This window comes from Toxorhynchites rutilus, chromosome 1, assembly GCF_029784135.1.
Source record: "Toxorhynchites rutilus septentrionalis strain SRP chromosome 1, ASM2978413v1, whole genome shotgun sequence".
In the NCBI taxonomy this organism is placed as follows: domain Eukaryota; kingdom Metazoa; phylum Arthropoda; class Insecta; order Diptera; family Culicidae; genus Toxorhynchites; species Toxorhynchites rutilus.
This window is the reverse complement of record NC_073744.1, coordinates 93260332-93277248: the sequence shown is the minus strand read 5'-3', so window position 1 is coordinate 93277248 and position 16917 is coordinate 93260332. Positions and strand designations below refer to the sequence as shown.

Sequence of the window (16917 nt, the reverse complement as noted above, 5' to 3'; positions counted from 1 at the left end):
TCGGTAAGCATTTGCCATGTATGTATATGACCTCCACTTTTGCATGCATATGCCAGTTAGGCGCATTATATGCCAACCAAATTTTAGGGCATATGATGTTATATATACGCTTGTTATGCGATTTAATGTTTGCTGGGTAGTCCATTGAACTGCGGGTGGAATGGCGCTATCTTCAGGGGAACGATACCATTCGTGACGCAGTATTATTCGAGCCGATCACTGGTGAGTTGTGTCCCATTATCTGTGACCAGTGTTTTCAATTGACCGTATCTCGCGAAGATGCAACGAAGGATTCGTAAGTTTGATGTGGGGGTGATCTCCGACTTCTGGCCATTTGACAGTATGAGAAAATAGTACCCATCCAGTGGACCGGCGTATTCCAACGTTGCCACGGCTTCTCGGATGCGCGTCAGGATTCCATGGTAGTTGTTATAACTGTACAGGGCAAACTTTCGGATAAAAGGATGAAAGACACGTTCTCTCATTGGTTACTCAATCCCGAATGTTCTTTTATTGATGGACAGAAAAAGGTAATCAACAATGTTGCACTATACTAGACTGGTCATGTCATGACATACATAGATCAAGGTGAATATGGAATTGCAAGGTGGTAAATATATATCAACTCTTTCTCCCTAAGAGAAATCCTTTTAATTTTATTTGTTAGTTTTTGGATGACCGTTTACCCGCGGTCTGCTCGGGGTTATGGAAATACAATTAGGGATGGGAACTAATGGATTGGGGAATGTTAGTAATGTTAGTTCATACGCGACCCTTTGTTACAAATCCAATCGGACAGGTGGTCTTTTGATTCTTGTTGACCTTCTAACAAGTGTATTATCCGATAACATCGACTTATCAGGTGTTCTGCCGTTTGTAGGACATGAACGTACGAATCCTTCCGACCTTCTAATCTAGACGGTTCTTGATTCATTTGTGAACTACTATTCGAGCCAATTTCCGGATTGTCAAGGACATTCGAGGTCTGCGGAATAGGGTGCGGTTTGTTTAGACACCCATGTCTTCGACATTCAAAATCATCAGCAATATTTGATTCAGAAGCACGAGGAACAGGTCCGGGTCTCAGCTGGTCTATATGGCGCTTCCACACTCTTCCATCATCTAATTCTACCAAATAATGAAGTTTACCGACCTTCTCTTTAATAAATCCAAATCGCCATTTCTCTACATGTGAAAGGAAATCACGGGCTGCCACCCTGTCATTGATTTCAAAAGATCGTACATTGAATTCTTCATCCCGATTATTTTTTTATTTCGTTGGCAACTTTGGGATCATAAGATCAATCCTAGATTTCATTTGCCGTCCAAACACTAACATCGATGGACTTTTTCCCGTTGCTGGATGGATCGTACGTCGATAAGCCATCAAGATATTCTGAAGTTCAGCTTGAACGTTTGAACGGGGACAGTTCAGTGCTTTGATTTTGTCTTTGAAAGTCTGAACGTAACGCTCAGCTTGCCCGTTTGCGGCGGGATGATACGGATCACCCATTTTATGAATTATACCGTTCTTCTGTAAAAACAATTCAAACTGTTTTGAGGTGAATTGCGTTCCGCGGTCAGTAACAATAATTGATGGAATACCAAAAGTAGCAAAGTACTCTCTCATATACTGGATAGTGGTTTCAGTAGTATGGAATGATTTTCACATCTGGCCACTTACTGAAACCATTCACGATTATCAGGAAGTATAATCCCATAAATGGACCGGCAAAGTCAGCATGTATACGCTGGAAAGGTTCTGAAGGAGTTTCCCAACAATGAACTGAAGCTTTAGCTGGATTGGATCGAACTCGTGCACAGTCCACGCAGTCCCGAGCTAGTTCTTCAATGTCACGATCGATATTTTCCCACCAGCAATAGGATCTAGCTAATGACTTCATACGAGACGTACCAAAGTGTCCACTGTGTAGCTCGTTCAAAACTCTTGACCGTAACAGAGGGGGAATATACACACGAATGCCTCGTAATAAACATCCTTGCTGTGATGTAAACTCCTTTTGGTCAACGCCAAAACGATCTCGACCATTTATATCTCTTCCTGATTTTAGTCCTTCAATTAGGAATTTGACATTTGAATCCTTCGACGTGCATCCTTCCAACTCTCGAACCGAAACAGGAAGCATAGATGTTCTACACTAGAACTGGAGTTGGCAATCGGGAGACGAGAAATACCATCTGCGTTTCCATGTTCCTTTGAACAGCGATAACGGATATCAAAAGCAAACGTTTCCAGAAATACGGCATAATGCTGCATTCGCATTGCAGACAGAGCGGGTAAGCCTTTGCTTGGTGAGAATATCTGCGCTACCGGTTTATTATCGGTTATTAATACGAACTTTCGACCAAAAAGGTACTGGTGGAATTTCTTCACACCAAATACAATAGCGTATGCCTCTTTGTCAATTTGACTATATCTTTGCTGAGTCATGGTAAGCGTTTGTGAAGCGTATTGGATAGAACGCTCACTTCCATCCGGAAAAATGTGGCTTAAGACGGCACCGACACCATAGGGCGAGGCATCTGTAGCCAGCACTAAAGGTAATTTAATGTCATAGTGTACAAAGACCCTTTCCGATTGCATTTCCATTTTTACCCAATTAAACGCCTCTTCACAGTTCGAGTCCCACACAAATGGTGTGCTTTGTTTGAGCAGATTATTGATTGGATAAACTCTTGTACTTAAATCTTTTAGAAAACGCCCATAATAATTCACAAGGCCAATGAAAGCTCGCACCTGATCGCGATTCTGTGGCCTTGGCATGGCTTGAATAGCTTAAATTTTTTTTCCTCATTTTGTGAACATGTCGGTCAATAACATAGCCACAATATTCTATGCTACTAGAAAAAAAATCACATTTCGATACGTTGATGCGCATGTTGTACTCTTGAAACCTTCGAAGAACTTCGAAAAGTCGATTCATGTGTGAAAAATCGTCAGGTCCTGTAATTTTTACATCGTCTAAAAACACGGAAACCCCTGGAATTCCGTGCAATATTTGAGAAATTTCTCGCTGAAAAATTGCTGGAGCAGAAGCCACTTCGTACATTAACCTTGTTGGTTGGAATAAACCGAGGTGAGTGTTCAGGGTAAGGATAGATTGATCTTCAGATCGTACCGACATCTGTAAGTAAGCTTGCGTTAAATCAATTTTGGAGAACTTTTCTCCTCCTGCCATATTAGCGAACAATTCATCGATTGTCGGCAATGGATGCTCATCTACTAGAAGACCTTTATTTACCGTGAGCTTATAATCTCCGCACAATCTCACTCTGTTGGAAGACTTCATAACCGGAACAATCGGGGTTCCCCATTCACTGTGGTTAACCTTCAATAGTATGCCATTCTCGACCATCTTTTCAATTTCCTGTTCAACTATCGCTTTGATTGAGAATGGTACGGTACGAGCCTTGAGGAAGACCGGCTTGAAATTTGGTTTGAGAGCTAAGGATGCTTGCACTTTTTCTATCTTTCCGACAGATTCATCAAAAACAATGGGAAATTTTTCCTTCAATCTCCTAGTGATATCCTGAGACGAGTTTTGAGCGAGATCGTGAGGACTAATAGTGTTAACTGTAGTTGTAGGCTTTTCCATGACATTATTCCAATTAAGTTTCAGAACACGCATCCATTCACGACCCAGAAGTGGATGCCGCTTAGTATTAACAATAAACAAACGTAACGCACTGATTTGACCATTGTATTTCACCTTTGCCTGGACAAGGCCATACACCTCAATTTGACTACCACAGTAGCTTCTTAGTTGAATTTTTGTTTCGTGTAGCGGAATATCAGGTATGTACTTCATTTTGTCAGTGAAACTCATTAGGGATACGGGCGAACCACTACACTGAGAGAAATAATTAGTAAATATAACGAATTTTTTGGTAAATACTACCAATCTATAGTCATTTTCGACCGTACTAATAAACACATATGTCAAGCAGAACCATGATTCGGAAGCCCAATATCGGCTACATTTTCTCGCCGAAAATGCAATTCACTAATTTAGTGAAAATCTTTAGTGAAATAAAGTGCCGTTTCCTTACATTGTTGATTCTAACATTGTGGAAGTTTTGATATTTTTATAAGAAATTTTAGTTTTCTTGTTTTACGGTTGAAACATCATGGCTCAGCCAGCCGAACAGAATGAATATGTTCCTGAGCAGGAAACCACACCAGCTCAGAGATACGCACTTGACAATTTTTCCACAGTCGGTAAACTTTCCGATTTTGTGAAAGACTTAGGGAAATTCGACGGTAAACCAACGGAATTGATAAGTTGGATTGCAGATGTTGAAGGAATATTTGATCTGTATAGAGATCTTCCCAGAACATCGGTCGAGTATGGAATTTTGATACGCAGCATACGTCGAAAAATTGTAGGCGAAGCATTAGATGTGCTGAACGCCAACAATATTCTATACGATTGGCAGGGAATAAAGAACACTTTACTTCTTTATTACCGTGACCAAAGAGATATTCAAACATTGGACTTCGAATTGACCACTGTGAAAAAAACGCATAATGAAAGTCTAAGCTCTTATTTCAGCAGAGTCAACGAACTTCTTTCATCCATAATTGTTCAGATTCAAGTGGATGAGACTATGCAAAAAAATGCAGCGCCGCATATTGACTATTTTAGGAAAAAAGCACTAGACTCATTTATTAGAGGATTAGAAAAACCCTTGAACATATTGCTCAAATCCGCCAATGTGCAAACCCTAAGCAAAGCTTATCAATTTTGCTTAGAATATCACAATATGGATTTACGTTCAGCACCATTCAGGAACGAACATAGCAACCATCCAATTCCAAAACCTAGGGATTTTAATACACCTAACCCTCCACCCAGACCGCCGATAAGGAAACCGCACACAGCTCCAACATTTACGCAAACAAATCGATATCAAACTCCCTTCCCACCTCCCAGAAACTATTCAACACCTCAAACAATTTTCTATAGACCACCACCACGGCCAACTTTTCAACAAAGAAGCTACCAAAACAGTCACAATTATAACCCAATACACCAACAACAGCAAACTAATAATCTGAGACCATTTCCTAACCCAGAACCCATGGAGGTCGATCAGAGTATTAGATCTCGAAGGGTGAATTATGGTAATCGGCCAATTTTAAACATACAACAATCTCAGAATGTTAGGAGGTCAGCAAACCCTGTAGTGTTCAGTTCTGAACCCCAAACCTATGAAGTTCATAATGACTATTACGATCAGCACGACGAACAAGACGACATACATTATTCTTACCAAGAGACACCATATGAACAAATAGATAATTGTTCTTTACCAACCGAAGAAGAGAATTTAGGAACTAACGAGCAGCCATCCACCTCAAATGAATCTAGTTCAAACCAGGCTAATTTTTTAGAGTGGAATATGAGTTGGTAAAGCCAACTCTGCCATATATAAATCTGAAAACAACAATTGGAAACTTCCCATTTTTAATCGACACGGGAGCAAATATCAATCTTATAAACCCAAAACTTGCATGGACTTGCAAAAATAATAAACCATACAACTTCTCAGCGGACCAAATCGCTAGCGCCAACGGGAAATTTAATGCAACCTCAGCTATCGATTTGAATTTTTTCAGTCCCAAAATAAATCATCAAGCTCAGTTTTTATTACACAATTTCCATCCCTTCTTTAAAGGCATTATTGGAACTGGAATCCTAAATGCACTCAATGCAATAATAGACCTCACTAGCGGCATGTTTTACCTCTCAAAGAGAAACGAATTTTTAAATATCCCACTTGAACATTATTGCCCAAGACAAAACGCATCCAATAATTTATCCCAAGGAATGACACACAACGAAAACCATTCACACCACACATTCAAATCCGACCTACCTCAAGAAAAGGGAAACAACTCAAACGATGACCCACAACATACATTTAGGACGTCTCATCTTTCAACAAGTGTAAAAAAACAGTTACTTGAAGTGCTGAACAAACATGAAAAAGCATTTCACACACCCGACTCAAAATTAACTTGCAGCACCGTAGTAGAGTGTGCCATAAATACGACCGATAATATTCCCGTTCATCAAAAAGTGTACCCATATCCAGCAACATATGCTGAGGAGGTAAATAAACAAATAAGCGAACTGCTTCAAAACGGAATCATACGACCTTCACGTTCTGCCTGGACTTCACCAGTGTGGATCGTACCGAAAAAAACTGATGCTTCAGGCAAAAAGAAATTTCGCATGGTAGTGGATTACCGTAAATTAAACGAAAAAACTGTTTCAGACAGGTACCCGATGCCAGAAATTAATTATGTAATTGATCAATTACGAGGTCAACATTTTTTCACCACCCTCGATTTAGCATCTGGTTTTCACCAGATAAAAATGAAAGAATGTGATATTGAAAAAACTGCTTTTTCGATCAACAGCGGTAAATACGAGTTCACACGTATGCCGTTCGGTCTTAAGAACGCTCCTGCTATATTCCAGCGAGCGATTGACGATGTTTTAAGAGTATTTATTGGAAAAATATGTTACGTCTATATTGATGATGTAATCATATTCGGAAAAACTTCAGAAGAAGCTTTACAAAATCTTTCAACAATTCTAAAAGCACTGGACGATGCTAACCTAAAAATTCAGTTGGATAAATAAGAATTTTTACACAACGAAATTGAATTCCTTGGTTATATTATTTGTGCTGATGGCATAAAACCAAACCAGAAGAAAATTGAGGCGATTAACAAATACCCAGAGCCCAAAAATATTAAAGAACTGCGAGGATTTTTAGGAATGATGGGTTATTATCGTAGATTTGTCAAAGATTTTGCAAAAATTGCAAAACCATTAACAAATCTCTTAAGGGGGGAGAGAAATCCCAAATCAAACAGAAAACTTTCACTCAACGACGTAGGAAAACAATGTTTTCTGAGAATGGAAAGCTTACTTTCGTCATCCGATATACTCATTTACCCCGACTACAATAAACCTTTTATTTTGACAACAGATGCTTCTGATTTCGCAATCGGTGCAGTTCTGTCTCAGGGAGAACTAGGAAAAGACAAACCCATCCATTTTTCTTCCAGAACACTTTCAAAAACTGAAGAAGGTTATTCAGTGCCGGAAAAGGAAATGCTTGCCATTTTCTGGTCATTGCAAACCTTTCGAAATTACCTATACGGAGCAAAACTACAAATTCTAACCGATCACCAACCACTTACGTTCGCCTTATCCCCTAAAAACACAAATGCCAAACTAAAACGATGGAAGGCATATTTAGAAGAACATGACTATAAGATTGTATATAAACCGGGAAAATCAAATGTTGTGGCGGATGCACTTAGCAGAATCGTATGCTCCATGACAGGAACACAACATTCTACTGATACTAGTGACGATTTTTGCATAATATCCACAGAAGCACCACTTAATGTGTTCAAACACCAGGTGGTCATCAAACGAGGACCAGACAAAATAATTACGGAAAAACCATTTCCAGGCTTCACAAGAATAACTATACAAGTAAACGAGATTAACGATTCTTCTCTATTTCAGATTTTAAAAACTCATTTCGATCATACAAAGGTCAACGGATTATTAACGCCAGAAAATATCATGGGAAAGATTCAAGAAGTCTTTAAGGAGAAATTTGGAAGTAGTAGAGCGTTAAAAATCCGTTTCACACAAAACCTTTTACAGGATGTAGTAGAGGAAAATCAGCAATGGGATGTTATCAAAAACGAACATCTTCGAGCCCACAGAGGAGCAGAGGAAAACAAGCAACAGATTCTCAGGAAATTCTACTTCCCGAGAATTCAACAAAAATTAAAGGAATTCATCGCATCCTGTCGTATATGTCATGAATGCAAATACGATAGGAAACCGATTGGTTTTCCCCTCCAAAAAACCCCTATTCCCACCGGTCCTTTCCAAATTGCTCATATCGATATCTTTTTCCTAGAGAATCTTTATTTTCTGACATACATCGATAAATTTTCAAAATTTGCGCAAATTAAATTAATCGAATCAAGAGCTGCCATCGATTTAACTCCAGCTATAAAAGATATTCTTCTAAAATATCAACCACCAAAAATCTTGGTCATGGATAATGAAAAGTCATTCACGACAGGAGAACTCATTAACTTTTATAATACATACAATATTGAACCGTACATCACAGCAACCGGTCGCAGCGAGATGAATGGAATCGTCGAGAGATTACATTCCACACTTTTGGAAATTTATCGAATACAAAAAATGGAAAACCCCGAAAAAACAGTAATTGACCTTGTTTACATGTCTGTTCACAAATACAATTCGACAGTCCACTCTAGTACAAAATTCACCCCATATGAAGTAATACTCCCATCTAGCAGATCTCAGACAATAGTCGAGAGAACCTTTAAAAACCTTACTACAAAACAAGCAAAGGATTTGTCCTTTCACAACAAAAATAAAAAGAACATATTAATTGACAATGATATAGACGCTTTTGAAAGGACTCGACGAAGAGTCAAACACAGCAACCGATACAAGAAAATTAATATTTCAAAGGTTAATAAAAGTACAGTTGAAACTAACGACGGACGACGTATTCACAAAAATGATATCAAAATCAGGAATACCTAAATTTTATCCTCTTCATCTACTTTTCAGACTCCTGCTACTATTCATTATTCGACCCGTAGTGCTGGAAACAAAACATGACGTGAAAATTCATCTACAGAACTTAGGACGACAACCTATCCTGATATTTCACCAAGGAGAAGGACGACTCAGACTGGACTACAAATATTATATACACCATTTTAATCTCACCATCATTAGAACACAAATCAAAGGCCTCAGAGATCAATTTGATAACTTTAGCAAAAACCAGTTCACGGATTTAATAGTTGAAAAATTTAACGAAATAGATTTCGCTTTAAAAAGCATAGACCCAATTAGAAGACATAAGCGCTGGGATAGTTTAGGTACGATTTGGAAATTCTTAGCTGGTAGCCCAGACGCCAACGATTTGAAAATTATAAATTCATCCATAAATAATCTCATCATTAATAATAATGAACAAGTAAAAATAAATCGCGAAGTTAATTTACAACTAAAAGAGGCTATATTTCAAACAAAAAAAGCAATACAGTTATTTAACGTTAGATCAATAGAAATGTACTGTACTAAACTCTTATTTCACTTGAATTTCTTGTCTGAAAAACTAAATCAAATTATTAATACTATAATGCTAGCTAAATTAGGATTAGTTAATGAACAAATTTTAAGCCAAAGAGAAATTGACATTTTAATTACAGACTTAGCTAGGGAAAATATTACAGTTCACACTGCTGTGGAGGCAACAAATTATGCGACGACGTCGGTAGCATCGAATAACTTAGAGATTGCCCTTATCATCAAGATGCCAAAGCTAGACCCAAGGATTTTCAACAAGATACGTCTATACCCCATCATACACAACAATAAGAAAGTACATACACTCCATCAGCTTTATCTAACCCACGATGATGAAATTTACCGAATAGGTTCAATCGAACCAACCATATTCGCTACATACGAAATTCAGCTGGATAATACAAGTTGTATACCGAAATTGTTAAAAGGAGAACCTGCGACTTGCAATTACACATCAAACCCAATCGAAGAAGAAGTCCTTTACCTTGACGAGCGACATATACTTATAAATACGATGAAAAATTTCACTTTATCATCTAACTGCGGAATAACTCAAAGGAATCTTTCAGGATCATTTGTTATATTCTTCAGCAACTGTCAACTATACGTCAACAACGTTTTATACACATCGAGAGTACAAACCTTACCAGGTAATCCAGTTCAACTTCATTTGGATGGAGTCGAAATCAAAATGCAACAAGAAATCTTGAACATTAGTGTGGAACATCTTCACAAGCTTCAGTTAGAAACTCGAAAGGAATTGGAATTGCTTCGTCTAAACAACACCAGTCTGCATTTTCCACATTGGAGTATCTTCGGAGGAATGGCCATTTCGCCATTCATAATCGGTTCCCTACCTTTTTTATGTTTTCTCATCTACAGAAACAGAACAATACAAGTCAATCTTAACAACTCTCATCCCAACAACTCATCTCAAGACCAGAATACATCAATGAAACCGGAAGCAGTACAACTACCATTGGACAACATCCGACCCACGTTCAGGACTTTGTCAATCAGAGACGTGATTCAGATGGAACCGAATCACTAAAGGGGGACGAGTTAGCAACGATCCCGATCACCTACATTCTTACACCAGCGGCATGACGTACCACATGTTGAAAACATCAACAACCCGGACCACCAACATGCACCGAGTCACCAACCACCACCGAGCCAGCGACGCGACGCACCACATGCTGATGTTAGCATTACTGAATTTGGGCAGCATGTGTTTACAAACATGTGTTGTTTTTCATTCTCAGACCGATCCAGGACAATAGGCCACCTTGTTTAGCATAAATAATCTACATTTGAAAACGAACTGTACCTTTTTAAACTCAGACAAGAAATAAAGAATCAGAGTTATTTTGTGACCCGAACTGTATAGATGTTTAACTAGCGCAACTCTCTATTTGAGTGACCGTAAATCAACAACGCTTTTGATACCACAACCTTCGACATCTTCAACAACTCCACATAACATGACGCACTCATCCCGGGACGCAACGATTTCTAGCAATTTGGAAGCCCCTAATCCTACCATCACAGTCGAGCCTATGCTTCAACTGACCAGCAGTCGTCCCGGTCCTGTGTTTGGGTATGGAGACGGGGACTTCCACACTAACGCCACAGGCAAGTACCCGTCCGATGTTCGTATGCCGTTGATTTTTGTACCGGATACCTCAAACGATTTCAGCAGACCATCAGCGTGTATTGATCCTTCGTCATCATCAGTTTGGACACCGCAAAGCATCCCGGAGTTTACCGATCATCTTTTCTCGGTGTATTACCAGAACGTGAGAGGTTTACGCACCAAAATTGTTCAGCTACGTTTACTGCTGTTGAGCTGCGATTACGACGTGCTTGTTCTTACCGAAACGTGGTTACGAGCCGACATTGATGACGCAGAAATAACATCTGCATACACACTTTTCCGATGTGACCGTAGTAGTCTAACCAGTAATTCTACTATGGGAGGAGGAGTGCTGATAGCGGTGAAAAAGCACCTGAATTATGAACTTGTTCCTCTACCGAATTGCGACCGTCTTGAACAAGTCGTAGTTCGTGTGAAAACTGCACATCGCTCGATGTATATCGTGGCCATCTATCTCCCACCGTGCTCCTGTCCGGATTTGTATTCCACTCACGCAGACGCAGTGCAATGCATAGCAGATGGTTCTTCTGGGGCCGACATCATCATATCGGTAGGCGACTTCAACCTCCCTCATCTCCGGTGGCAGTTTGACGATGCCGTGAATGGTTACATTCCATCAAACGTTTCATCTGAGGCCGAGCAGTCTCTTATAGAAAACATGTTTGCCACTGGCCTCCAACAAATCTGCAATTTCGTGAACACAAATAATAGGCTGCTGAATTTAGTGTTTGTTAACCGACCAGATGAATTGGATCTCTTAGCACCATCCACTCCATTTTAACCTGTGGACAATCACCATCCACCTTTTATTATATTGCTCGAAGAAAACGTGAACGACTCAGGCACACCTGAAGACTGCAATGAAAATGTGTCGTACAATTTTCAAGCCTGTGATTTCGACCGATTGAACGACACACTCACCAACATTGACTGGGACGGTATAATGAGCGACGGAACTGCGGATGAATTACTTTCGACTTTCTACGACAAGTTGAATCAAGTATTAACTGAACACGTACCTCGGAGAAGACGAGCCTCCGTTATTGACAAACCATGGTGGACTCCTGAGCTGCGACATTTACGCAACACCCTCAGGAAAGCACGCAGAAGATTCTTCCGAACAAAATCTGAGAGAGAGCGCAACAATCTTCGAGAAGTGGAAACAAGTTATAAAGAACTTCTTCTGTTATCATACGAAAACTATATTTCTATGGTACAATCGAATATGAAACTAAATCCTCAACTCTGAGACTTTGTGAGAACACGGAGATCATCTACCCGCGTTCCATTCAATGTGAAATACGGGGAATCTGATGCAAGCTCGAATGTAGAAGCAGCGGAACTCTTCGCTACATTTTTTGAGAGTGTGTTCAGCAAAGTGTCGCCCGTTTCTCGTCGCAATTGCTTTGCTCACATACCATCATATGACATCACATTTCCAGTGCTTCAGTTCTCCTCTGAAGATGTAAAAAAAGAATTTAAGGAACTTGACACCAAGAAAGCATCGAGTGCAGATGGAATATCTCCCTTGCTTCTCAAAAACTGCTCTTCCACCTTGGCGGGGCCCATCGCTCTTATATTCAACCGCTCTCTGCGCGACCGATCATTCCCGACTGCATGGAAACGTGCCTGTATTGTTCCGATCCATAAATCCGGAAACTGCGTTTATGTCAGCAATTATCGTGGAATATCAATACTGAGTTGTTTGAGCAAGGTCTTCGAAAAGTTAGTACACAAGGTGTTGTACAACGTGTCATCTTTGATCATCTCCGATAGCCAGCATGGCTTCATGAAACATCGGAGTACTACGACTAACCTCATGTGTTATGTCACCGCTCTATCTCGTGAAATAGAGCTCAGGCGACAAGTAGATTCGGTGTACATTGATTTCTCGAAGGCATTCGACACTGTTCCGCATATTACTGTTATCAACAAAATGAAGCACATGGGCTTTCCCGATTGGTTTATGGAGTGGTTATGGTCGTACTTGACGGATCGTTCCGCATACTTAATGGTTAATTATACAAAATCTAGACCATTCAGTATCACGTCTGGCGTACCTCAGGGTAGCGTTCTTGGCCCTCTGATCTTCAACCTCTTTGTCAATGACCTGTCTTCACTGCTCTCTTCTTCTAAGCTTTCTTTTGCCGACGATCTGAAATTTTATCGGTGCATCACCTCGCCCCTGGATCATGTCGCCTTGCAAGAAGATATAAACACAGTGCTGACATGGTGTGGCGATAACGGCATGCAGGTCAATAGTAAGAAGTGTAAGATCATATCCTTCGGTCGCCGTTACAACGTTGCTTATCACGAATATTTTATGGACGCGGACTCACGTGACCGGGTCAAATCTATCTGTGATTTAGGAGTGACCATTGACGCCCAACTCAGGTTCAACGAACACGTAGGAATCACGACCGCTAAAACTTTTGCTACTCTTGGATTTATCCGCCGGCACGCCTCCGATTTCACCGATATACACGCTTTGAAGTCGATCTACTGTTCTTTGGTGCGCAGTATACTGGAGTATGCTGCTACTGTCTGGTGCCCATACTACACATCGCACATAATCAGTATGGAACGCATACAGAGGAAGTTCATACGGTTTGCACTACGTCAACTTCCATGGAATGATCCTATCGATCTTCCTCCATATCCCGACCGTTGCCAACTGATCGACTTGGAGACCTTATCCAGCAGGAGGGTCAATATGCAGCGCTTATTCGTCTTCGACTTGCTACGAGGCAATATTGACTGTTCTGAACTTCTGGAACAAATCTCGTTCTATGTTCCACCTTGACGTTTCCGGAGTTCGTCTTTGTTGGCACTTCCCCTTCATAGAACCAACTACGGCTACAACAATCCGTTCGACTCGTGTCTTCGTGCGTTTAATAAAATCAGTGACGAATTTGATCTGAATATGTCCAAAAGCACATTTAAAATTAAGATAAAGAATATTGTGTAGATTACCAACCACTATTCAGTATGTACGTCTAAGACGGTGATAAAATAAAATAAATAAACGTAGCCACACTGCTTCCTATGCGGCCTCAAAGCGACATATTCCGCCGACTTTGTGGACATGGTTACACAGTTCTGCTTTCTACTGCCTGTCTGCCTATTTTATTATCCACAACCCATAACAATAACGAGCATTGCATTATTTGCGAGTATCAAGTGTCGGGCTTCATGTTGTTTAGTGTTACCCCAATGGTATCGCACCTATAGACATCTTCCGTGTACCGCCACAGTAACACACAGATGCATCGATAAAATTGAAATATCACCAGAATGATCGTTTCTCGAATTCTCGTTCAAAACCGTTAAAAAAAGCTAGAAGAATGTTGCAGCGGAAAGGGGGGAGGGCATTGCAATGGCAGATTCACAGCGTTTGAAATATTTACTTGCGTCGACAGCTCGAGGGGGAACGATTCATATCCACTCTATTTTCACCGGCAACTAATAGTACTCTTTTCCCCACCGATGGGAGCCAAACAGAAGTACATCTTGCTGCGAAATAAAGGCATGTATTGCGCGGCTAGAAGCGAAAAGGTATACTTAAAACATCCTTCTGCGCTGTTATGATTGGACCGCTTATTGTAGATATCTGAAAAATAGAAGCAGTTTTGAGAAATTGGTATAATAGACATACAAAAGATTGCCTAGCTACAGTAAAGCACGAGCAGCTATTTCGCCAACGAATACATTTATCACCAAAAGATACGATTTGTTTTGTAAACAAATTTGTTTTTTCACGAGCAATGGCCGAACAACAATTTTGACATTGCGGTCCACCTGTACAACTACAACAACACCTTGGAATCAACTATCCTACCTTGTTGTATATGCCTCTTGATGGAACTTCTCCTGCTTTCGTGATGAATTTTCAAACCCATTTGTTGTTTGACGTTTTCATTTCATTTGTTATGTGATGATGTGTAATGAGAAATAGTAATTTCGTTAATGTGTCGCTTGGTCAGAGAACGATAATGTTTTAGCTGATTATATTTAGAAAAGTGAAAAGAACTAGCTTTTGGCAATGAATTTCAATGCGAACAATGCGCGACAAAGTAAGTTAACGCACCTACCGTGGCGTTTACAGCGACAGAGCCGAAGCATTCGAATAGACATCTATTTGGCATCCATGTTCACCAATGTACCACTGATTCGTGGAAACATGACATCATATCAAAAAGGTTAAATATCCTGTGTTTCCTGATTCATTCCAGCCACAGGTGGAGGTCTTAAAAAGCCCAAACGTGTAAGTGATGTAAGCGTAATGGGTAGCCCAGCATCTTCTCAATTCAGCTCGTATGAACAACACCCTGCACAAATAATCAATCCGGTAGGGTACCCAGCAACGAATCCTGGGCAATATGTTCCGACAAATACATACCACCAGGGCTATGAAAATTACGGAAATTATGCCAACGTGCCACAGCAACAACATTCGTTACCAAGTATGACGCCAGAGCACATAAATCCTGTTCAACAACAAACTCCTAGTGCAAGCGTAGGTCCTAGTTTTCCGGGGCAATTTACGGTATTCCAGCAGCCGATTGTGCAAGATATGGCAATGCAATACGGTCAGAAATTAGCGGACCAAGGAAAGGAATTAGTTCATACACATATTGAGAGATATATCCCTGTGACGAAACTAAAATACTATTTTGCTGTTGACAACAAATATGTGATAAACAAATTACGTTTGATATTCTTCCCGTTCACTCAAAATGTAACGACAAATCTAGAACTTCTCTTTTTTAAATGATAATCACCACCACTTAATTATAGGATTGGTCACTGAAATACGATCAGGATAATCCAGTTCAACCGCGATACGACATTAATGCTCCTGATTTGTACATACCGAGCATGGCATACATTACCTACGTTGTACTTGCTGGTATGGTTCTCGGTATGTAGCGTGATTAGATTAGATTATTCTCATTCTTATTCTACACAATCAAATCTATAATAAATTTCATAAATTTTATAACAATAAACGATTTTCAAATCTGAGTGGAACAAAGTACTCAATGGCTTACACATTTTGTTTACAGGATTGCAAAATCGATTTTCTCCAGAACAGTTGGGTATCCAGGCATCGAGTGCGTTGGCGTATAGCATTTTTGAGCTAATCATTTATGCCCTCATCTTGTATATTGCGAACATACCAACAACTCTCAAAGCATTAGATCTGCTCGCTTTGAGCGGTTATAAATACGCGTCTATTGTATCGATTCTACTGACCAGCATTTTTCTCAAGAAGCCGGGATATTACATCGCATGGTTGTATGCTAGTGCTGCTTTGGTGTTTTTCCTGGTAAGAATCTACTATCTTTTAAGTACATAAATAAAAGAACATATATTGCAGCTTCGCACACTGAAGGCAAAGGTGTTATCCGAGCCAATACAAACCAAGGATCCACCTACGTACGATCCATACCTACAGCAACAACAGCAATTTGAACACACTGTTGGTCGCAAGAGAAAATTGTACTTTCTGTTTTTGGTAACAGGATTGCAACCAGTATTGGCTTTCTGGCTGTCAATGCATTTGATTCCAAATAATGCGGCAGTGGTACCAATAGCATCAACAACGTAATAATTTTATATGTAACAAATCTCACAGTCGAGTTATATGCATGAACTCGATCAATATTGATATTGAAAATAATAAATACAGAATGGAGTTGTGTTGTGAATGGTCTGTATCTATAGAATCAGTAGTCGTAACAGGAATTATGCATCGATTTAAGTGAGAAATTGTTAACCTTTCAAAAAACAACTAATAAACCACCAGTTTCAGCTACTCATGCTTACATCCATTTTCATAGTCAATTCGAATCTGATCAGCAGCAGCTCTTTGTTCTCGGTGGCGTAGACTTGACACCTGCGTTAGGCGGCGGTGACACTGGATGCAGAAAAGTGGTCGTACGAATTGTATGCAATAGTGAAGCTAAACAACCACATTGAGTTGTATTGGTGTGGTTACATTGCTTCCCCCTTGCTTCGTTCGTATTCGTCAGCTTCTATCGAACAAAATTGTTT

At 39.9% G+C, this 16917-nt stretch overlaps 3 protein-coding genes across 3 annotated transcripts in view; all 3 read left to right on the top strand.

The window, feature by feature from the left end:
* LOC129766153 (neuroendocrine convertase 2) overlaps positions 1–8693 on the top strand; it is a 65435-nt gene extending 56742 nt beyond the window's left edge. Inside the window, exon 12 of the mRNA XM_055766630.1 lies at positions 8676–8693. The gene's annotated coding sequence lies outside the window, so the exon portion shown is untranslated. The remainder of the gene's footprint in view (positions 1–8675) is intronic.
* LOC129761193 (uncharacterized) lies at positions 4150–10580 on the top strand. The gene is made up of 2 exons (XM_055758907.1): positions 4150–4367; positions 8676–10580. The coding sequence occupies exons 1-2, from the start codon at positions 4150–4152 to the stop codon at positions 10252–10254; spliced, it is 1797 nt and encodes a 598-aa protein (XP_055614882.1). The 3' UTR covers positions 10255–10580.
* A 4192-nt stretch (positions 10581–14772) lies between these two features.
* On the top strand, positions 14773–16678 carry LOC129762312 (protein YIF1B). Its single transcript, XM_055760479.1, has 5 exons — positions 14773–14933; positions 15093–15598; positions 15658–15781; positions 15927–16189; positions 16241–16678. Exons 1-5 carry the CDS (start codon positions 14903–14905, stop codon positions 16469–16471), a joined length of 1155 nt encoding a protein of 384 aa, XP_055616454.1. The 5' UTR covers positions 14773–14902; the 3' UTR covers positions 16472–16678.
* Positions 16679–16917: the final 239 nt, after the last annotated feature.